The 24,251-nt window shown below is 40.8% G+C and overlaps 1 protein-coding gene across 10 annotated transcripts in view; it reads left to right on the top strand.

Moving 5' to 3' along the window:
* Positions 1-24,251, top strand: part of AOPEP (aminopeptidase O (putative)) — a 234,917-nt gene that overhangs the window by 190,921 nt on the left and 19,745 nt on the right. For 7 of the 10 annotated variants that reach the window (XM_074813375.1, XM_074813380.1, XM_074813381.1 and 4 more), the window contains 3 exons: positions 14,754-14,840; positions 17,482-17,626; positions 20,533-21,348. In XM_074813375.1, the coding sequence (XP_074669476.1) occupies positions 14,754-14,840; positions 17,482-17,622 (228 nt within the window). In that variant the 3' untranslated portion in view covers positions 17,623-17,626; positions 20,533-21,348. Of the gene's footprint in view, positions 1-14,753; positions 14,841-17,481; positions 17,627-19,516; positions 19,842-20,532; positions 21,349-24,251 lie in introns of those variants that run through there. The other 3 variants (XR_012621749.1, XM_074813379.1, XM_074813377.1) reach the window with 2 other exon arrangements.

Genomic DNA, 24,251 nt, shown 5'->3' with positions numbered 1-24,251 from the left:
CAACTTTAAAGTTCATTGCACTTGTTATAAAACGGAGTGTACCTGGCAGTATCTGCACTTGCCCACAGCAACATGAAAGTCTGTCCTTAGCCAGTGAAGGTTGCCAACAGCACTATTTGGTATTTCTAACCACTTGTTACCACACGCATGTACGGTCTTACTAACATGAGGGCACACCTTCAGAAAGGAGATGAGTGTTTCCAGCAGCTTATCTGACTTGTTTTGATTCCTTCATAGCAGCAGGAGAGGAGAGAGGTGTGAGTTAGCCTTTGCCTGAAATTGAACTGTTGATCCCTCTTCAAGGAGTGCTCAGGCTGTGTCCTTCCTGGGATCTCCTCAGCAACTCAACATAATTCCTGTCCTCTCTCAAATGAGGTCTCACCACAGATATGTACCTTCAGAAGAGGGTAGGAGGTCAGTTGTAGCCTCTCCCTTCTAAGGCAAACATTGTTTTGAATGCTTCAGCTAAAAAAAAAAATAAAAATCAGAGGTTAGGTAACATATTTCTGATTCATAATGCATAACACATCTCTGATAGCAACCTTTGAGCTGCAAGAGCCAAAAGTAAGGTACTGATGGCTTAATCACTTTCAAACTGATCTGCCCCCAGTCTTGGATGCTACAAGAGGCTTGTTAGGGCATCTGCCTAATTGCAGAATTTGTGATTCCTTCCTATTTTTTTCAGTCTACTTCTATAACAAATCATGATTTTGTTTTCTGTTTACCGTTTAACCTTGGAACTTCTGAGAAGGCACAAAAGTACAACTTTGTTTTCCAGAGATTAAATTCACTGCTGTGAATTATTTGAATTGAGCATATTCAATAGATCTTTAAGCAACGTTTTGAGAGCAGTGAAGGTTTCAAAGTTTAAAGCCATTTTTTTCATCACCTCTCAGTGCCTTGAGCTCAGACCTCGTCAGACACGTGGGAGGCAATTGTGTGGAAGAATAATTGTGTTGTCGGTTTTCTTCTCCTATTCCCTATTTTCTTGCTGTGCTGCTTCCTGCTACATAGTAAGATAGATCATAGACAGGCTACATCTCCATGATGTACCACGTTCCTGTGTCTGAGGGAAGCCTTACAGAAACTGACTGCAGTTTGAAGATGACAAAGTCCAGCTGGAAGCTCAGCTGACTGAGGAGAACTGGGATATGTTATAAAGCAGCTACAGTTGCCATCAGACAGCGCAGTAGGTTTATAGAATTGAAGGTGGGTCTGGGCTTGCTTTTGTTTTGTTGTTTTCTGAGGTGACCATTTTATGCAGATATTTAATTTCTTCAATATCTAGTGTCTGGCAGAATGTGGAAAGTTGGTCTACATAGAAAGTTTCTGGTTGCTAGCATTTTTTTAAGTCTACCTAACCTTGATGACACCTCTTTTGATATGACTATGCAAGCTTATCTTGTTTGAGCATAAGCTGTTGAGGACTTTCACTTAAAAAAACTGGAATCAGCTAGTTAGAAAGATCTAAAGACAACACTGGGGACTCTGGATAACAGTGAATCTGTTGACTAGAAGAACTCTGTGATTATTTCCATTATTTCTGTTTTATCATCTTCATTTGGTCAGGGAGAGGCCTGTAATGTGTGTGTACACAAGATCACAGGATGGCTGAGTAGTCTGCAGAATAGTAAAAAAGGTGACAAGAAAAGGATCACTAAGGGTGTAGAAGAAGGACAGTGGGTGTGTGCGACACTTTTAGTCTTATTTAAGACTTGACAATATTTCTGCAAGTGTGTTTTACTTGTTGCTGAAGTATCTAAGACCTGGTGATAAAAAAATACAGAATATGGGTGAAGCAGAAAGATTTATGGTGTATTTCCCCAGACTTCTGACCGTAGAGTTAGCTTTTCTTTCTTTCCTACTGCAGGCATCACTTTTTTATAAAATACCTTGCCTGAATACCATATGGAAAGTAACTTTGTTAGTTTTCGTTGTCTCAGCAAGTTGGCTGAAATGATCTTCACTTACATAAGGCTTTCCCTGTGTTCAGGATCATAATGTAGTATATTTTAGGGAGAGAGGAGAGACTGTAAGTGTTTCTGCAGAAAATGTGAGTAAAATGAATTAAGATCATAATATCATCAGTCATGTGGGTGGCATAAAGTCATTCTCACACAACTACTTCATTGTGCACAAGGTCTGCCTATGAGACTAAGGCTATAACGTGGTGGCATCTTATTTCACTGACAGAAATCCAGTCATGCTAAAACAAACCATATAAGGTGCTTGGCATCCTAAAAGTGGTGAGAATTGTGTTTAGGACAAAATAACTTTGATTCATTGATCTTTCCTAGCCTGGCCAACATGGAAGTACATATCTGTCTTGCCACTTCCCATCTGATGGCGAATGCATTGAGCTGAGCACATTCTTGCAGTGCATTATTCAGCTGTCTGGCCAGTTGTGGCTGGGCATTGTTGGAAGGCACGCTTATGGAACAGAGCTCTGTAGGGCACAGTGTGAAACTGGGTGGGAAAAGGGAACTGGTCAGGAAAGGTCAGTCCATGCTCAAAGGCAGACAAGGCAGTCAGTGAGCTTTCCTTTCAGCACAGCCACTGGGCTAGTCCTCCCTTGGGGCAGGGGCTTGGGAAGAGTCTCTAGCTTTTGAATAAAATTAGCAAATACCTCCACAGGCTCGCCAGTCCTCCTTGACTGGACTGTGGAGCAACAGATCGGGACGTTTCAGATAGTGGTGGTGTAACCAAAGAGATACATCATCCTTTTCATTAACCTATGTCATTGTTGGTATGAACCAGCAATTCAATAGATGAAAAAGGTAACAGCTTGAGCTGATGACCATATTAAGGACATTACTTTCTTCAGAATATAAGTGAATACAGTATTTTTTTTTATTTCTGCAAAAGTAAAAATACTTTCTGTACTTACTCCCTGTTTAAACATCAGCTTATTACTCAATTTCAACTCAAGTCAGGAGGAGATGGCTTATTTTGTATATGAGGGCATGTGTTGCAGGACTTAAAAAGCTGCTGTGAAAATTTATCACGGTTGCAAAATAAATTTCACCTGCCTTTTCCTTTCTTAACATTGTATTCAGAGCATTATTGTGATACTAAAGATAGGTAAGATTACATAGAAGAATTTTCTTTTATTTGCAATTGAATTGCAATTAACAATTGAGTATTAAGGAATTAGGAACTTCGAAAAAGCTCTGTAAAGCAGTCAGCTTGCATGCCAGATTTGTTCTGGAATAAATCAGATTTGAGATTTGTATTACTTAGGTGGTATGTTCCTTAAAGACAGAAGAAAGAAGAGAGAAGAAATGCCAGTTTTTACAAAGTGAAATCTCTGTACTATTACCAGTCTGATGCTTTTCACACTCATCCTTACAGAAATATTAATTTTTTTCCCTGGTCTTCTCCTGATACTTATCCTGGAAAATACTAATAAAGAATATCTCACTGTCATAGAAAATTTTTCCCATTTTCACTAGTAAAGAGGCTAATTTCAGAGTACAGTAGACTATCCCCATCTCCTAAAAAGGAAATGCATTGGCCGGACTAGCAGCCACTTGTCAAAAGGACCTCTGTGATCATGATACATTTCAGGTCTTCACCCTGTTTCATGTTCTTGTGTTGCATCTAAATGCAGTTTGCAGGCTCTTTGGCACAGATGATACTGGTAAGGATAGTTTTTCACAAGTGTGCATTTGCAGGAGTTGGATTTTTTTTCCCAATGAAAGGAACTTTGAAAAGGGTAGCTTCTAGGAATATGGCACTTGCTTCCCAAAGATGAGGCCCAGAATTCAGTGTGAGGCTAAGAAGATTGGAACAGGATGAGGGAAAAATGCTTCCAGTAGCAGCAGTGGGGGTTAGCCCCTGGGACTGACTCTGGCTCCTGTGCCCATCGTAACTACGTGGATTTATTGGGATGAATTTGTAAGGCTGACCAAAAGATAATAATCTCAAGTAGCTATAATTCTGGTTTGTTTTGTTGCTACATGCAAAGTATGGGGACTTTTCCAGCCACTTGAGAAGAACAGAAAATCCCTCCATCAGCATTAGCTCTCCGAAGGGCATGATCAGAGCTCAAGATTTATGGAGCACTGGAAATAACTTTGCAGCAGTCAGCACACTCGATCCCATACCCCTCCAGGAGCCAACAGCAACACATTTGTTCCAAGTGATCTCACTCACTGCTGGGTGGCATTAACAGGAGTTTCCAAGCCCCTCACTGGTGCCATTACCAGCACTGTTCACTTATTGCCCCTCATTTTTCTAACTGGTTTTGGGGCTTAATTTCCTCCTTATCTGGCAGCCCAAGAACTTAGCAAGACTTGGAGAGTGGGGGAGCTGATGATAAGAGGAAACCAAATATGGAATTGGGTTGGTTTGGGGTGTTTTTACTATTTATCCAAAGAATCCATGGAGGAAGGGATTGGAGATAGTTCCTGCTTTTCTATGTCCTATTGTCCAGAAAGGAAAAGGAAGGGGTGGAGTCCTCTTGGCTTCTGAAATCATCTCAAAGGTGTTCTGAATTGGGTGCAACTGCTTTATATAAAATTTTACACAAACCTAGCAACTGTAATACAAACCACCTGGCCTTGTCATGAAATTTAAAAGGTTACTCTGTTTGCATATATATGACAGCACTGACATAGCAGCCAGAATGTCAAGAAGAATGTAGTTTTAAAAATACAAACCAAAGCTCCTAGCTATCAGCAGTAGTTTTTTTGTTTCATTATGAAGCTGTATGCATTTTTGTGCTTGTGTGGTGCATTCTCTTTGGATTTTTTTGGTTTTGGTTTTTTTCAATTCTGAAAAAAAAAAAATCTGAAGATACATTTTATTTAAAACAAACTGATTTTAAGGCTACATCCAAACAGCTCATTTACTACTTCTCTCTTATTCCTGTTTAAAGGCTGACTGCAGATGCAGGTTATGCCTGGATAGGACCACAAGTTGGAAAAAATCTGCTATGCCGTAAGCCTGTGAGGTCTAAATAGTTCAGGAAACAGGACAATTTAAAACTGCTAACTGTAGCTGGTTCTGACGTCATTACCTTAGCCACACGGATCTGGTCCCACCGCTGAGTCACTGACTTAATAATGTGTGGGTGGAAGTCTGCTGTCCTTTCAATTCCATGCCATTTAAATACCTTTTGGGTTGCAGTGTCCTGGAGAGGAATTTTGTTGTGTTCCACATGGGGTAAGCATTATCCTAAGCAGCAAGGGTCACTGTGATCTTGCATGCAGGGAATAAAAGAGGAAAAGGTGACTCAAAAATCTGAAACATGGAGTAAAATCTCATTTCAGGATGAGCATGTTTCTTGTGAGTTTATAAAATCAATATGTATATTTCACCTAAGAGTTTTTGCTGGGGGTTGGGGAAAGGGCTGTGTGTGAGAGTGATGTGAAAGATCTTTGTCTTTAGAGTCAAATTCTCATGTTTCATTGTTTTGAAAATTGGAAGCAAGGTTTTAAACTATGCAAAATTGGAAGGATGTGAGCATGGGCTGGGTAGGCTGGCTGTGACCTAAGATGTGGAAAAGCCAGGCAGCCACATTGTTCATTGCCTGGAATGTGAGTCTCATTCTCATATGGAGTTCCAGATTCTGTCTATGACAGTAATCTTGCCTGGAAATCACAAATGTTTGGACCGCAGTCTCTGTGGGACACCAGAGATAAAAGGAAGGCTCTTTTTTTTTTGCCTCTAGTTACAAGAGTGAGGAGGCAGAAATAGAGGAATGGAGAGAGCGTTATATGCAAAAGGGATAGCTTACTGTTGCCTTGATACTTGCAGCAGCCTTTCCTTTTCCTGAACAGGAGTCATAATTTAATAATAATTGGTAACGGATGGTGTGCTTGATCTCAAACTCTTCGGAGTTGGATTTCTGCTTCAGATATATGGATGTTTATGTTCTTTTTCCCACTACAACGTTTGGTTTTGTAAGTCCAGCATGCTTTTATGTGCGTGTATAAATAGCTTGTGTTGAAATACATATACAAACACTGTATGGGTAAAAATGTTAGGCAGACTTGGTCTGGAGTCAGCTGGCAGTGGCAGTGATGATGGGAAGTATTCGAATCACTTGCAATGTCAATATAAAAAAAAAATGCAGTTACACCAGTGATACTATACCCATTACTGTAGATAGGTGTTTCAGTAGGGTGTCAGAGGAATGTGGATGGAGTTGTATATGAGATGGAGAGACAGTTGTGGTGATGCATGTTGGAAAAAGGTGTCACTTCGGATGTATACATATGCCCAAGATAGTCTTACCTTGCTGAAGGTATGGGGCTTTTCCTTGCAGTACTTCTTGGTGGAGGCTGCAGTGTGAGGTTTGTTGTACCTGGGGCTGGGACCTGGTCTTCCTTCCCCTCCCTCAGATGTACAGGATCTCCTGGCCTCTCAGCACCATGTCCTTACCCACCTACAGCATGTACCTTCGTGCCTGCAGCCATCCTCACCGCAGGACTCAGCTAGGAGAAAGGACAAGCAGGGGCAGAGGGCAGGTGGGAGTAAAGACCTGGGAGCACCCCAGTGGCCCTCCAGTGGGGATGGGGAAGGCGCGGGGTGCTGTAGGATCGGGTGCAGGGCCTGTAAGGTCGGGTGCGGGTGCAGGGCTAGCGCTGCGAGCAGCGGGGCTGGGACCCACCCTGTTCTGGTGCAGAGTCCTGCTGGGACACCAGCATGTCTCCCAGTGGGGGCGGGGGGGCAGGGAGGCTTGTGGGGAGGCACAAGCCTTTCTTCTGCCGCTGGCCAGAAAGCAGCCCTGCTCCTGAGAGCCAGCATCACCACAGCAAAAGAGAAGCTCAGCACACATCTCCAGTGAAATTGTTCAAAAAGGCAGCCGATGACATCTTTTCTGCCATCTCCATCTTGCTGCAAGCTGTGAACAGTCCTAACACTCCAGCAAGCTGAACAGGCAACGCTAAAAAGGCAGGGAAGGGGGAAGCGTTTGGTTCCAGTATAAGTAATGTATTTATGTTTTTAATTAAGGCTTATTTTTAAAAACCTTTGTTTTTCAAAGTGAGTTCACATGCTGTGTTAAACATTTTCTTACCTCACATACACTATGATATAGGAGCTGCTCCCCCTGATGTGGAGACCGCAGCAGCGCAAATGGGAATGTGTGGAGAAAAGCCGTCAGGCACAGGGGGGATGTACTCTGCCAGCAGACGTTGTTGAAGCTGTCACGCTACCTTGATTCTGGTGGCCCTCTTCTCATCTAACCATGCTGTAGGTCACTGTCCTATCATCGCTTTGTTGGCCTGCTGTAAAAGAAGAATTAAAGCTGGAGGCCAGATCCTGTTGTGTATCTTGCTCCTGTTAGACAGGGCAAGGAGGGGCAGGCTGAGGAGCATTGAGATTCCAGAATTAGGCGTCCTAACTGAGTCACTTATTCACAGTGACAACTTTGACATCAGAGAAGAGACACCGCCTGCACCACCCTTGAAGAAGCATTAGATATGACTTCTTAGTCTCCTGCTTTTTCTGACTTCTTTTGGAAAACTTTCTTCTGCCAATGCAGATATCATTGATCACAGATGGGAGATCTCCCACATAAGGAGAAAAGTGTCTGGTCTCTAACTGGGAGCTCTCTGGTTTTGAACCTGAGGTGGGGAAAAAAAGGGCATTTGTCTTTTGCAAACAAGTCCTCCGTGTGTACTTCATTGCCAGAAATTAGTCTCGTCCTGAAATGCTGCCCTTTGGTCGCTGTGCCTTTCTGATCACAGAGAGCAGCAGGGATGCCCCCTGCTCTGCTTGGACTTTCCTGAGCAGCATGCTTGGTGATTCCTGGGCTTCTGTACACTTATGTAGGAAAGAGCCTCCATGCTGGCTGTGGAGAAGCACGTGTTTTAGCTAGAGCTGGAAGTGGAGTCATGTTTACAGTCTGTGGGAGCTGAAGAGGGGTCTGATCAGGTTGCTCTTAAGCAAGGTTGTGGTAATACAGAAACTTTTTAACAGTAAGGTTCAATTGCATCATGTAGAACTGAGTGAATACTAAATCAGGAGCATGCGGTTGGAGGGGAGGGGAAAGGATGGGAAGGAAATATATGCCCATAAATGACATTTATAAAGGTGAGAAGGTGCAAGCCTGAACTTACTGTGCTTTGAGACTTGCACAACTATGGGAGTGCACTGCCTGACCTGGTGGCACACTTGCTGTGGTGGTTTAGCCCCTGCCGGGGTCTGAGACCACGCGGCCGCTGCCCCTCCCCCACAAAGGGAGTGAAATACAAAGCCCCAAGACTGAAATAAGGAAAGGTTTAATACAACAGTGCAATAGCAACACAACAAACCACAACAATAACAATAACAGTAATAGTGATAGCAATGAACAGAGCAAAATAGCTACCAAATACAGCAGTGAGAAGCACGATGTACAAAACCACGAGTGCACCGCGCTCCCGCGCCAGGATGTGACGCGCCAGGATGTGACATCTGCATGGTATCTGAATAACCCGGCTAGAGCTCCCCCCCACTGCTGGGGAAACTTAACCCTATCCTGGTTAAACCAGGACACTTGCACAGTTGCAGGTTCAAATGCTGCCAGTTGTCCCACAGTCTGCCGTTGACCAAACAACAGAATTTGTTTTTTAAAAGCTTGACTGCACAACATCTCTCTTTCCTGTTATTAAATGGAGGCAGTCGCTGCATGAGCTCTACCCACAGCCCTCCATCAGTGCTGTTGAGTGGAGGAAGGAAAGATAGCATTTGCAACTCCCTTTTCCCCTGTTGCCAGCACCCCTGATAGTGTGCAATTGCTTGATCTATGCAAAAATACGAATCAGAAGGAATAAAATGAATTAAGGAAGTAGGATATTGCTACCAATATTTCCAAAAGCTAAAGCCTGGTATTCTGCTAAAATTAGATTTTAAGTTGTTTTTTAATGACCAGATCATACTGGAGGTTTTTAAGTATTTAGACCTCTATATAGTTCTCCTCAAAATGACAGCTAGCTCCTGACAAAAATTATTTTGATTAGCCAGCCCATTATTACCAGGGTTATTATCAGGGTTTCCTGAATGACCATGCTACATTTTGCTGGGTTGTCAGTGGGCTAAGATACTCACACTGCGGGATGCACGGAGGGAGAGGTTTTCTGATGTGGCAAGAATTGGCCTGGGGCTTCCTGTACAATTAATGATGTCCAACACAGGTCTCAGGAGAAAAGGTTGCAATCAAAGATGCCTGCTGCTGTGATGCTGTATCTGGCCCATGGGTTCTTTGGCCCTGCAGTGTTGTCAGAGAGAGTGCTATGAGACCTGAGAGATGACTTGGGCTACGAAAAGTCTGGGAGTTTTTGGTCCCAAATACAAGCTCATTTAAGCTGTTAGACAGCTTTGCTCAGCCTCCTGACAAACCCTTGGCATACACATTAATCACAGTTACAGAATCCTTGTCAGAATGATGAATCTATTCTGCTTGGATACAGTAGGTTTTTGGCTACTGAGTACGTTTTTTCAGATTGCCAAACTAATACTCTGTCAGCACAGTTGTAACACACATGGCTGTTTCATTGCTCCTTCTGAGCTGCTTCAAGCATCCCTGATCATCTTACTTGGGTAAATGTTAATGAAACTAAATTTGCAAGCTAAAGCATGCATATACTGTGGCATAAAAGATAGGAATGCCCATTGGAAATTCACACTATATAGAATGAAAAGTCACTGATGCAGCCTAGCTGGTGTATTAAAGAGTAACTAGTTCACCTAAGATAGAGGGAGAAAATTAAATCATTAAATGCACTGTAAAATTGGCAATTCTTAAACTGTAATTCTTCCATGTTAAGCAATTGTAAAGCCTGGTTTTTTAGTCCAAATATTGCCCTGTAGTATGTGGCATTGTTCCTTAATTATCTAGGAAAATTATATAATATTTGAATCCAATTTATGTCTAGATAGGAAGAGACTGGAGATTAAATGCTTTCAGATGGAACAGAACAACATTCCAGTGCTCTGGAGATACCAGCTTCCTTCTTGTTAATTAAAACTAATCTGTATAGCATAGCTTGGTTATTTGAAAAAGTTTCTTTGTCTTTTTTCCTCTACAAATTAGACTAGAGTCTGGCCTCTGAGACTCTTTAATTAATATTTAAAATTCAAGTTGTTCAAATAATTTTTTTTCAATGGAATCTGAACCTGTGTTTTATAAAGATCACATATGCCTCCTACCTTTAATAAAGGTTACATTTTGTTGGACAGTAGGTCTTACTGTATTTCAAATTACCCCATTTTCTAAGATCTCTAAATATGTTGCTTTTATTCAGTGGTTTAGATTTGTTGTCTCATGGCGCCTTTTAAATTGGATCCAGCTATTAGCAAAATGTACTCATTTTCCCTGAAGCCAGTCTTCCCTTCTGCAGACCAAAGGCTTAGTAAACTGTAGCTTTTTTCTCCCTTTAATAAAGGCATGGTTTAAATTACTTGCTTTCTAAATCTTATTTGTAGACCTCAGAAGTAAAATATTTATTTTTTACTTGTATACATACAATTGAGAACATTAGCAAACTAGATCATTACAATATAACATATAAAGCTTTCTGTGAGGATGTTTGTTTTAGGCTTGTCTGATCGTTTGTGTGGGGCAGGGGAGAATAATACAGATTAGGCAAAGTAATTTATCACCTGGGTCAGAAAAAAACAAAAATTTTCAGTTTAATTTAAAACGTGTTTGAAACAGTTTAAAAATACTGTTTCTCAGGTGTGTCATTGCGAGCTCTTCTTTTGAAAGTCAAGCCATGCATTTGATGCCTTAGATGGGTGTAGTCAGTCAGCTTCAAGCATCATTTCCCAAAAAGTCCTGTTCCAGACTGCTAAAACAAATGTCTTAGAGCTGGATTATTAGTATATTTTATATAAGTATTTATTTCAGTTAAATAATCTCACGCAACAGCTTGGATACTCTGAAAACAGACTAGGCAATGAGGATCCATTCATGAGGAACTTGAGGTACCAGCAGACCTCCATCAACCCCCAGCCACCTCTCCCCATCCTCAGGAGTACCAGCCATTAGCCACGGGCTCGGAAGGACAGCTCTCAGCCCGGTGTTGGAGACTGAGAAAATAAAGTGTGTTTCCAAGCTTGGGTTCTGCAGCTGCCAAACCAGTAAGAGCGTGTGTGGGAGGGTGGGCAGCTACAGGTTTTGCTTCACATCCAGACAAAGTCGTATGTGCTTTCTGCCAGCCGTAGCAGGAGTGATTGATGTAAATTACTCTTCAGGTTTAGTTTATATTGTTTATGGTGTAACCAGCCAAAACGACATGTGGTGTGCATCTCTGAATCATGCAGAAGAGCACAGAGGAATGTGCGGAGAGAAAACTGGAAGAGGACTATAATGAATTCTTATTTTTGCCACTGAGTATTTGCTCCTGGGAGGAACAGAAAATACAAGAAGAGCAGACACAGGATGCGGTATGGTTAGCTCAGTCCTACCACAAGCTACTTAGTTTTCAAAATTTCCTTTCAAGATTCCTTTGTTAAAAGTGCCTGTTCACATGACTTATACATTAGGCTGTGAAGCTGTGGGGCCTGTTTTAGTTTTCCTGATCTAAGCATTGGATGAGACACTGGGAACTAATTTTTTTTTTTTCCGTCCTTCTCTTATGTGAATAAAATTCTCATGCTTGTGGTACCAGCCTAGGGCATGGATTGTACTAGAAAAAATTACTTCTTTATAGTGCATGTATCTGAGAAATGACTGCGTTTGCTTTAGCTACAGTTCGTGTTACATGGCCATCTACACGGCCCGGGGGGCAGGAGAGTAACCAATATATATATTCAGTCCAAGCAGTAGTGAAGATTTTAGTGACAGTGTTGTTCAGATCACCTCCTGCCCCTCTTGCACTGTGAGCCAGTCTTGGTTTCAGTGCTTGGCTTACTGGGGTCCCGTATGAGACACAGGAGAGCTCGCGGGGTCAACTGCACTGCTGCTTTCACAGGCGCTTCAGCAGCGATGGGTTCTCCTGCAGTTTTCTCTGCCACAAGAGCATCTGGGCCTTTTTGGAAAACAGGAGGCAAACATGTAATCTGAGGATAACAGACATGCAGCTTCTGCCCCAACTGGCAAAGCGCCAGCACTTCAGATCTGGAAAGGTGCCAGGATTTCTATTCGCCCTGGGAAAGAAAGCGAAAAAAGTGAGAGAAAGAAAAGTGTGTGCTGTCCCAGATTTCACTCAACAAATGAATATTTTCCTTTTAAACTATTTGAAAGGAGATCGGTTGCCAAGAACAGGAACCCTGCGGAGGAACGAACAATTAAGGGGGAATAGGCACAGTTTAATTGTTCCATGTTTTCCAAAGCCATTGGGATTCAGATGATCAGGCCATGCTACAAATGTGAGGCAGACATACACGACATTAGTATGTGAAGAAGAAGGAACGCTTTCACAGGGAGAAGTTCTGTTCTGCTCTCTATGCAGCTATTATGGTTGCACCAGGGAAGGAGTGTTGGGGACAAGCTGGCTTGTGCACTTCACGAGCCAGGTCCCTGCTTCTTCCTGAACGCACTCAGAAATTTAGACCCTAAAGTCTTGTGACCTTCTCCTTTAGGATCAATAAATATTTTAATAACTGCAGGGGAAAAAAACAGCTTCACCAGAAGGTATGAAGAGAGCCCCATCCCAGAATACTTTATAATCTGCTGTGGAAATATTCTCACTGAAGGCACAGTTTGAGATCTTGAGCAGATGCAAAAACTCGACTTGATTGCTTACCTTCTGGGTAAGTGCTGTAACTGCTGGACCATGAGATGTAGAAGACCAGTGATCACAGGAGAGGACCACAGTCCCTTTCCCCCCGCTTATATTTCTCATATATGCTATAAGAATACATAAGAATTTTTTTTCTTTTAATATAAGACAGAAGGTGTAGAATAAAGTGTATCAGATAAAACTACACAACCTTTGTTTCTATTCTGTTTGGTTAACTCACCCTACAGATGAGGTGTATGCTTAATTTTTGAGTCTTAAAGGTTTGGTCCAGGCATGGAGCTGCTTGGTGCTATGAGAAACTCCCTGTACAAAGCTGGATTGCCTGGGAAGATTTACTGGTGAAATGCTTAGTGTCTCCAGGGAGAAGCAGCAGCTGGGTAGGGTTATGAAGGTCTGTACTACAGATATGGGTATCTACAGCAAAGTGGGTTGAATCGTGGAAGGCTGTTTACTTTTGTAGATTTAGCTCTGGTTCCACTTGCAGGAATCTTAACAGCTGTTATTTTGTCAGCAAAAAGCTTTAGGAGACAGCTTTCATTCCCTTCCATGCACTGCACTGTAACTGTTCAGTATCTTACATGCTGTGAGTGCAAACTCCACTCAGCCACAAAATCCCTCAGCATTTTATTTCATTCATAACCTGTGTTCAAACTATTTTGTATAAGAAGTCAGCTGGAAAGAGGTATCAGGTACCTAAAAAGGACTCTTCCAGGACCTGTGAGCATTTATCAGTTGTTTATTATGCTAACAGGATTAACATCTAATTACATAAATCTGTGAAATTTTTCCTGAGTTGCACAGTTGTCGTGGTCTAGGACAAAAAGGAGAGTATTTCTGAATACCTTATTTCCAAAAGCAACAGTATACATAAGTGTGACATTTTTCCCCTCCCTTTCTGGCTTCCTTCCATTCTCGATGTCAGTAAAACTATCATTCAGAAAAAGGTTTGTGTTCAGTTACTTGATATAAGCACAATTTGGACTCAGTTTTGAAAAATACTAGAACTGCTAACATTTTACTCTTACTATGAAGGTTGCTGTTAGGTGCCCTGTCTTTTGAAAGATGGCAAGAAGAAAGTCTGAAACAGGATTGGGAGGGCGGGAAGATTTTATTGCACTTAACTGTTTTACTTTAGGACCAGTGCTGAGCCACTAATGGAATATAAAATGTTAGCGTGATCACTGCCTACAGCCGAGGAAGCCTTGCAGGAGAGTAAGATGATACTTATGCCACAAGAGTGGTTAAGAGCATAGTCAGACATTTAAAGACAAAAAAAAGAAACCACAACCAAAGCCAAAAAAAGTGTAATTCATGTTCACACTGCTTAAATAAAAGTATTTTTCAGTTGTGATTTGCTTGAAAATTTCCATACTTTTCATTACAGTATGTTGTTAACTGTTTTTGTCAATGTCCATTTGGTAGAACAGCCCAGCTTTTTAAGTGTAGACGGAGTTTAAATGCTTTGCAAGGTGCTTAAAATCTATTGCTGGCAAAGATACAGTGGCAGAACTGTTTCATTGAATTGAAAGGTCCCTATTTCATGGTTTTATATCTAACTCTTATCCTTTTGGCATGGATTTAATATTGGTACAGAATTATATTTAAGCCTTTCTATCACTTGGTTTATACACTTAAGTAGGGGAAATTATCAGTTATATCTTCTGGCTCTTCCAGATATTTGCAGTGCTAATCTTCTCCCCGCTTCTAACAGTAGAAAAGAAATAACCTCTAGCCTAACTTAAAGGAAAAAAGTCAAGACTGGAAACAGTGAAGATGCTGCAGATCTGTGCCCAGATCTGGGTTAGTTTACTAACGTGGAACCAGGAGTTTGTCTTTGGGTGTTCTGGGTTTCCAAAGCCTAAGCCCCAGATGCAGAGAGCCCAGCTTACCCAGCCAGTGTTGAGAGGCGGCTGCCTGGCTGCTGGGGAAAAAAAAACCACAACCCACCAAAAAATCCAAACCCAACAAAAACCACAAAACCAAACTGGTTAGAGATGTATTGTTTATCAACACTGCCACAGATACAATGCAGTTTATTTCCCCCCCACCCCCTAATATTTTTTTTTCTTCCCAAAGGTTCGTCATCGGTGGTGTGAACTTGTTGTTAAACAAAAGTATGTGCCTGCGTATGGAGATGTTGAGAAATTTCTCAGAGAAGATCAGGTCAGTTACATTTAATTAGCATTTAAAAAAAAAAAATCAACTTTTTGACACCCTTAGTGTAAAACTATAAAATTTTAATATATTTTCTTGCTGGACTTTTTCAAAAACTTGAATGTGTATTCAGTTTTTGCCTCTTTTGCCCCTTAAACGTTGTAGTTTAAGGAAGCCACCTAGGCTTGCTGATCTTCTGGTAAGTGATGAAATAGGATATATTCCCTCCTCTCCTTCCATTTTATGCAAGCCAGAGTTAGGAATGATGCTAGGAAGATGATTCTCAGCATTGGTTCCTTTTGGAGGATGACAAAGGCAAGTCTAGCTATATGAATGTTAATGCATGTAGATGTGAGCTAGGTGCAAAGCAGTCAGTGCTGCGGTGACTTCAGTTTTCAAGACAACATCCAAAAGAAGCATAGCGCAGGGATATACATGCAGAAAATGCAGGCCTCTCTACGGTTAGGGAAATGCCACCAGATTTTGAAGATCTTAAAGGCTGGCCATACATAATGTCTTTATTATGTTTTTTTTATTTTGGTCATTATGAACTTAAAATTCTAATTGTACCTCTCCCTTGTTCTTTCAATTTCACTTTATTTTTATTCACTATGAACTCCATACAATCAAGACATTCACTGCCTAGGATGACTGACATATTTAAAATGTAGGCAAAAAATAGAAAATGTTGCGACAAAGTCTAGGCCAGATATTAATGTCTTTGCCTTTTATGTTGACAATGAACAAAGACATTTACACCCAATGAGGTTTTTCTGCTCTCAGGCAAATACATTTTGTCAAAACAGCACAATAAAATTATTGCAGTCTCTCGTGTTAGTTCTTCCAGCTCTGAAGTATACCTCCTATTCATATCTCAGCCAATAAACAGGCCCCAGATTTCCTGGCAAAGTCTCTATTAAAAACAAACGAACAAAACAACCATAAACAATATTATTTATTAAAATAAGGAGTTATATATATTGTGTGTATTTTAATCCTATGAAAGGCTGGAGATAACCACCAGCAGAAACCGGGGGCAGCAGGAAATCCTTGAGTTCATAAAACCATACATATTGAATTGAATTATATTTGGAACAGATATTATGCCAAATAAAGACTAACATTTTCTGCAGTGCAGGGGAATCATTTTTGCAACTTTTTTTAATGTAATCTTCAATATCTTTCATTTCATTTACTCCAGCAGTGCATACAGTTTATGACACAACCAGCTTCTAGAGTGATTACAACTCAGAGCAGTTGCATGTCCTTACTGATCATGAAAGACTTGGCTTTTTTAAAGTCTGGGAAAAATGCAAATGTGACTAAAGCCTTTTTCAGGTCTACAAAAACCCAGAGTGTTTACTGCATGTTAATGTTTAGGCATGGGGGAAAATTATTAATACTGCGTAGAGAAGGTAATTCCTATTCGTAACAAAATTCCAACATTTTGAAATTCTCTATGAAAGCGAGTGGAGCCCAGCTCTAAGACTGTGTGCGTTCCTGGTACAGCTGCAAACCCTAGAAATGCGAGATGTTGGGTCTCTGGATGGCAGAGAGCATGCTTAGAGAATTGGCAAGGAGTCTGGCAAGGTTTCTGCCACTCTGGAGATTTTTCCTTTAATTTCAGTCCCCTTTTTGCTGAAGCTGATTTGCTTTAAGACTTACCAGCCAATGCTAGAAATTGTGAGGAATAGTATTAAAAATTGTGAGGAATAGTATTAAAAATTGTGTTTTTTCAATGCTATCTAAATTTTTCCTCTCCTGCAACTGTCCAAACATTAAGTACAACCGTAAAAGTCAGTGTGCTAAGCTGCTAATATTTTGTCATGGGTATAATCCTATTTTGATAAGTGCAGTTTAACACTTACTGAATTCCTGTAATTAGGTGAAAAATCGTATCATCAGAAAAAAATTACAATCCCCGATGTGCTTCCTGTTAAGGTAGCCAGTGCTTTGCTACCTGCTGTCGAAGGGGTCCAAATCTCACCCCCAGGTGCCCCATTACCCTTCTTGATAGCTGCTGTGTCCAGACTGAGTAGTTAGGAAAAGTCTGCCTTCTTACCAAACCAGAATTGGTGCATGTTCAGCCATATCTCAGATGTAAAGAGGAGTCTGAAACAGAGATCTTTCTGCCTTCAGTTGATGTCCAGTTACAGGATTGCCAAATGGGAATTTTAGAGTGGACTGTTTTGGCTGATGTCCCCTCTATTTCCATGTGTGTGTGTGTAAACATCCCAATTGGAAAGAAAATGTGTATTCCATTAGAGGGACAAGCTGTTTTCTTAGGGGGCATTTGGAAATATTTCAGGTAGTGGATAAAAGAAAACAGATTTCAGCTTGAAAAGTGGAAAGAAAAATGGAATGAGAAAGCATTTTCTTGTCACGACATAACATACACCTCTTACTAATTTCTGTTCTTACACACACAATACAACATATAAACAACCATCCTGAGGCTAAAGAGATCCAGAAAAAACTACTCTGTTGGGGAAAGGGTAAGTGTGATAGAGTGTATGGTATTTTCTGTGTTTGGGATTGTCTGTTTTGTTTTGTTTTTAATTAAATGAGTACTAGGAAGTCAATGGAAGGAAAACCAGTTAACTTGTCATTACTGGTGATAGGATGGCTGTGTGTTGCGTTCCTCTTTCAGGCAATGGGGGTGTACCTCTATGGAGAATTAATGGTGAATGAAGATGCAAAACAACAAGAACTTGCACATAAATGCTTTGCTGCAGCACGAGAACATATGGATGTGTCCTCAGCCAGCGTGGTGGCAGAGATGTTATTCTGAAGAGGTGATTTTTCTTTTTAAATTAAATACCCTGATTTTGCCTCATACAGAAAGAATATGCAGAGCTCATTAAGCATAGTAAACTTCGGCACACCACACAGCTTGTGCCTGCTTAGCTCAAGAAGTAACTCTTGTTAATCTTTTACGTCCATCTGCTGGAGCAGTGAGTTAGATACCTGTAGGCACTAGTTGGAGAGTAAGAAGTATGGCTTTGTTGTACTTTATAATGGACTGTACAAGAGGCAACTCTAAGTCCAAATGGCCAGAGAAGGCCAGGCTCCACCTGCAGTTGTTTCCCACTCTGAATTCGTAACTCCGCTTACAGAAACTGCAATTGTGCAAGGAGCATTTCTGTTTAACAAAGCTGCATGTTGACTTGATAGGCAGCACAGTCTTTGAAAAGAATCTGAGCCCACAGTGGAAGTACCAAACTGTGCACTTGGAAGAAAATCTGAATCATGTGAGAACAAGCTGATAATTTAAATGTTTTTGTGTTAAGTGTAGTGGGACCTTTGAAGACTGATTATGAGGTACTAAGAGTAGTCTTAACATGAAGAAGGTTCTTAATATCATACATAATCTAGCTTGCTTCTGAAGTTAATGGGGAGGAATCACCAGACAAAAAGCAGAATTGCAAGAAATATTAATGAAATAAAGATTGCTGCAGGCTATAAACTGGCAATTTGCAAAGATATTCTCCATTTTTCAGTCTATTTGAGTAGCTGGAGGTAACCTTACAGTGTCTGTACATGTGTGTTTAAAATATAGCCAATTACTATTGGTATGAAGGTCTCTTCCAGTACAGCGTACCTCAGATTTTTGCTTAATGATATAACTCATCTGACAGACTGATTGCCTTGGTTGTTCACGTAACTTTACAGTTGATTTGTGGTATCAAAATTCAGGCATTTAATTTAGCAAAATCATCATTTTCTAATTGGTACCGAGCAGAAATCTTCATTTTCTCCTGTTCAAGCCTGTACATGTAGCAGTACTTGATAGAGAGTTCCAGCTGAATTTGTGGTGTTTACTTTATTTGAAATACAGCAGATGATAGATACCATGAAAGCAAGTTTGTTTATGAACAGCCATGTTGTTCTTCTGTATAGACAAGAATTGTGCCTGCCAAGAAAACTTTGGAAAAGGTGGATCAGACTGTAGAGTGCTAAGATATCAGTTATGGAGTAGGAAGGTCATCTTCTAAAACACATAGGGCTAAGAGACTTGCTTGTGTGCTCCCAGTTACTAAGGACCCACAGGAATATGATTTACTTTCAACAATTTTTAATCTGGTAGATGCCTTCTGGTGTCTGAAGGCCAGAAACATGAAGATGCAGTTTGTTTTGGTAGTACTGTACTAGGAACTGTCTTCCTATAGTTCCTTCAATAATAAAATAAAAATAAAAATTTTTACAAGCTTCTGGTGGTTAAGTATCTAGCACAGAAAAATTACATGGTATGTATGTGTTAGCGATAGTCTAGAATTGCTTCTTTGATGTTTCAGACAGACTAGGAGTGCACAGTGAGCTGTAACATAAAATCTAAAGATACTGTTATGAGAACAACACTCTGTGTGACTGCACAGCTTTTTTTTAATGTTGTGGCTGTTTGGGTTCCTGGCATGATGATTTGTGACTTAAGATTAAAATCACATTGCCAGGGATTACCACGCAGCCATGACCGCAGCTGCTAGTATGAAACTCACCATAACTATCCAATCTGTGCACAGCGTGGAGTCCTCTCCGTCCATTAAAGCATTAAAAAGAGGAAGGCAGCAGATGCATCACAGAAGAACCTCATCTGATAATTAGCTATACGGAGATGGAGACCTCTCTGGTGAGGTGCAGAGCTTAGCTGATTGGTGAACAGTGATTGTTTCCCTCTTTGTTCACAGTGGCTAAGTTCTGCACCTGAAGAGAAGGGGAGAGGAGACTTTGCCTAATACCAGCCTGTGCAGGGCAGAAAGAATTTGCTGGCTGAGATACCTTGCTGCTGAATGGACAGATTTACAATGAATCCATCCATGTGTGTGAGATGCAGTATACCGAGGCTGAGAGGCAGAGGTGACCTGGGGAGGACCAAAGACTCTTGGTTTTAATTGAGAATAAACAGCACTCCTTAAATTCTCAGTCTGACTGCAAACATAAGGCATCGCCTACAGTAATTTGGTTACCATGCTCTTCTGACGCTCAGAGGAAATAAATTACTTTAAACCAGAATTGTCTATAAAGATTTGCTTCATAGTCTTTCTCTTTAATGGATGCTGTCATGATCTTTCTGCAGTTGTAGCTCAGCACTGTGTATCATTTGCAGGAAATGGTTGTTCCCGACTGGAGCTGCTGCTGTTGTTCCAGGCTGTTAATGGACCCGTCCTCCAGTGCCTACTGAGCTGATATCAGTTCTCATTTTACACACTGGCTCAGTTCAGCAGGAACAGGAGTCGAGCCCTAGCGCAAAAAAAGATGTTGCTTTTCTAAGAGCCTTTGAGAAATATTGTTACTGTTTTCTCTCAAAACCTGAATTAGTATATATTATGATGTCCTGATGTTAAACATTAAATGGCCTAAGGTGGAAAAGCTGTTTAGAGAACTGTTGGTTTAAGATGGGAAGGTATGTAGATATGTAGCACATCACACGGTGTTGCTCTGGTAACTGACTTCCAGCATTATTTTCAGAGTAACCTGCTAATAACCCAGAGAATGTGCTTGCACTGTGGATCTTCCCCATCTTCTCCAGACCTTGTTGTGGTAGCTCTAGAAATCAAGAGATCATTGTTAACTCTGTAACCACAGTTATGCTCTACTGGTAACCTAAAAAATAACTCTATTTGGAAAGCTGGGACAGTCAAGAATGCACAGATACTCCTTTACCATGACAGAGTAATAACTTTTACTGCTGTTTCCATTGCAGGAAAGATCACAGAGAAAATCTTTTAATATATCTTCTACTAAACCTCGATGGTACTAGGATTTCACTGACCCAAGACATCAAAGGAAGGATTATGTGACTGCTAAAACAATCAGCTGACAGAACATTTACCTCTCAGTATTTATGTCTTCCAGAGGCTCACTGTAACCAAGAACACACATGCACAAAACAAACTACACACACACACACGTTACTGTGGCTTTAGGTAGTTCTTTAATACAAGAGATTGAGAGTTTATCCTTGGTCTTTGGTGATATAACCATTCCAGTTTGCAGATGCCAAGGACTCTCGATTTGAGCTATTTTATGCACTCCAGTAATTTGGCCAGCATTAGTAATCTCTGAAATTCAATGAAACTCTATTCTGTACTTAAAATTTTGTTTGTAACTTCTATGCCAAATTAAAAAGCCAATATAAAATTGGGGCTGGGGACGTTAATCGGAAATGGAAATAATCTGTGAAAAGTGACCAATCATCCTGGTGAGAGGACGGGACTTACGGAAAAACAAAGATCAGCATTCTCTCTCTGTCTTGTTTAGATTAACTTTTACCAGAAACGTCAGACCTTACATTTTCTGAAAATGTCTTCCATACCTTCTGCTGCTCCTTTTGCACAGTGACATGTCAAGTGTAGCTCTTCTTTCCTAGGAATATACTGCTCCACTGATCAGACAACATCTTAATTGTTCCTTTTAGAGAGTAAGAATTTAAAACACAAAAATCTGTGAGCATATTTACTTTGTACGCTATTGTTTTACATCAAATACTCTTGCAAAAATAAATACTTTTTTTCAAGTATGTGTAGTCTTTCCAGTGCACAGTGGTCCAATGTTAATTTACAAAATTAGCAAAAAGAATGACCCCTTTCCTGCTGTTGCAGTAGGAGAGAAGCAGCTGAAAGTTACTAGTTAATGGATATTACCAAGAAAAATTAAACATGGTAATTATTTTTTCTAAAGTTCTTGTGCTCAGAATCTAAAGTAAGAGCCTGCCTCAGCAGTGACTTCAGTCCAAAGAGTACAGTTCCTCTTTACCTCACTACATTTTCCGCTCTCCCCCCTTCCAGGCACACAGTGTCAATACCTGAATTATGGGACACAGCAACTTCTTCTAAATGCAGCAAGAGTTAGGAAATTGTCCAAGAATGCACTCAGATACCACAGTGATTTCTAATGTAGTTACACTCACAGATGTAGTTGTTAAGAGGTCCTGTGCATAGAAGAGTTAAGGTTCATTTCACAGGGTTTTCTGCAAAGGCCAGCAAAGGAAACCAGCTTGCTTTTTGCCTTTTCCACTGTGTGAGGGAATGAAACCAGATCTGGATAAGGTGTTTGCTCAAGACACCCAGAAATTAAATGTGTTTAAGCCTGTTCAGAGCCAGTACTGTTAAAACTACATGGTAGGTAAGACATTCCACACATTCGCAGATATCACCAAATTTTTGTTCCTTAAAAACAATTTACTTTTCCTACCTTTTTAAAAATATTGAGCACAGCAGTAGTTTATTTTGCTTGCTACAGCTGTTCCAGTCTGTCTCAGCATTATTAACATGAACATTGATTTCCCTCACGGCAACTTTGTGACCCATCATGCATTGTAGCAACTGAGAAAATGAACCGGAAAAACCCACCAACACCAAACAACCTACAAAAATGGCAAAGAGGTGGCAGCCTTGCCCTGTATTTGGGTTTGTATGGCCTTGTGTTGCTACTGCAAGCATTGCTAAATAGAGTGAGGCTCCAGATTAAGAAGGAAGCTAAAGGTCACCGTAACTCATCAGAAGTAAGAAAGGAGACTCCTGTATGTATTGTGTGGTAGCTTCATTAACATGATAAGCATTACCATTAGTATAAAATCCTTCTGATTCATGTAAAAAGTTCTGGGAGTGAACCGTATGAAGTATCATTTAATTATTTAAGATTTGAGTAGGCCCTACTGAAAGCTCAGCAGGAAAAAATAGTGTTACTGTTCATTTTACTCAAGATTCTTCCAAGGTGGGTGTTTCCATATTAATTTCCTGAGAGGAGGAAGTTGTAGATTCTAATTATAGTAAATAAAAGCAAACAAAAGAATCCTTTTCCAAACTTATTGTAATTAAAATCATTACTGGAAGTGATGTTTTATCAAATGATACCTCTATCCAGACTTGATTGTCAACATATAAAAAAACAGTGAAGCTGCCCATTTGTTAAGTTGTTTGTTCTTAAGCATAGTCAGGCATTTGGGAAAGTGGCAGAAATGCCATGACATTAAATCTCTCTTCCAAGGTGAAAGCTAAGACTTCATGGCTAACATATATTTACATATCAATGTACGTGGCTGTGATAAGTACAGGCCTTCACATAGATGTGTCCTTGCCCCGCTTAGGTTTCATTCTACTTCTATTTCGTAGTCAGCCCCCTCTGAATAAAATAAAGCATTTTGCTTGTTTTCTTCTCCCATCCCTAGTTCAGTCCTTTCTAGAGTGGTATATTTTACTTTGGATTGCATTAGAAAGCCTAATGCAGAAGGCTGGATTGTCTCCCACTTACTTCATTAGGCCAGCAGCTGGCTAGGATCTCACTGATTCTTTCCTGGATGTAACTTTTAACTGTAAAAATTAATCTCAGATTCAGCTAAAACTGTATCTGTATGGTTCAGCAAGGATCAGCATCTATTTTCCTATGCCGCTTACTGGGTCACTTCTTCAGAGTAAAGGTAGACCATAATGGGAGGGTGATCTTGCCCCCTCAGAGGAGATGCATTCCTGGTCATACACTTGCTGCTACAAACACAGAGTAAAACATACTGTTTTGCTGACAGCAGGTCCTCCGCTTTGTCTTCTGTCTTCAGCTTTGCTGGGAGGTGTTTGCAGTTGCTGCTGGCTCTGTGCTTTCTCCTTTAGGAGGAAATTAGCTGTACCCTACTGCCCATTCCTCACACGTAAGAGGGAAGGAAAAACGTCTAGCCTGGAAACAACAGGTCTAGCCAGAAATGCAGTCTGAGCAAGCAGGAGGGTTGAGGAAACAAGTAGGACTCAAGTCATAAGGAGCCTATAGGGATTTCTGACACATAACAAGCACTATGAAAAAAGATGTTACAAAAACAAAACAGAAGTTCTATAGATCTAGGCCATGATAATGTATCATGCAGAACACTGCAGCTAGCGTTTATCTCCACAGCTGATGAAATTCTTGAGAACTAGTATTTTTATTACAGAAAATTTTAGCTGTTCTGTTAAGAGTTTGCAGGTGTAGGCTCCTCTGCATACATAAGGATGCGGGAAGAAACCATTACACCTTTGTAAAAATGAACAAGCAGCTAAGTTACAGTGTGCCATTATGTGCCAAAGGCTTTACTGCTTCCGAGTTGATTCTTCCCATGCAGAAACTGGACTGGAAATATCTGGAAACCCCACACCTTTCAGGACTGATCACCCCCAGGCCCCCCTATGCTGCAGGCAGGTGGTGGTGGGCAGTGGTGGGTCCTGCACATGCTGCAATGCTGGTGCACAAACGCAGTGAGTCGCATGTTACAGACTGTTGTGCTGTATGGCACTGCTGTCTTGGCTTTTGTGCCTGAACAGGGAGACGTTTCCATGCCTTCACAGGTTTGTCTTTCCATACTCATAATTTAAGAGTCAGGAGTAGTTGTATATGAATTACCTAAGAACATTCAAATTTTACATCTGCAACTTAATGGTATTTTCCTCTGACCAAAGC

This window comes from Strix aluco, chromosome Z, assembly GCF_031877795.1.
Source record: "Strix aluco isolate bStrAlu1 chromosome Z, bStrAlu1.hap1, whole genome shotgun sequence".
NCBI lineage: Eukaryota > Metazoa > Chordata > Aves > Strigiformes > Strigidae > Strix > Strix aluco.
Note: the sequence above shows the minus strand (reverse complement) of the source record. Positions and strands in the feature narration are given on the sequence as shown.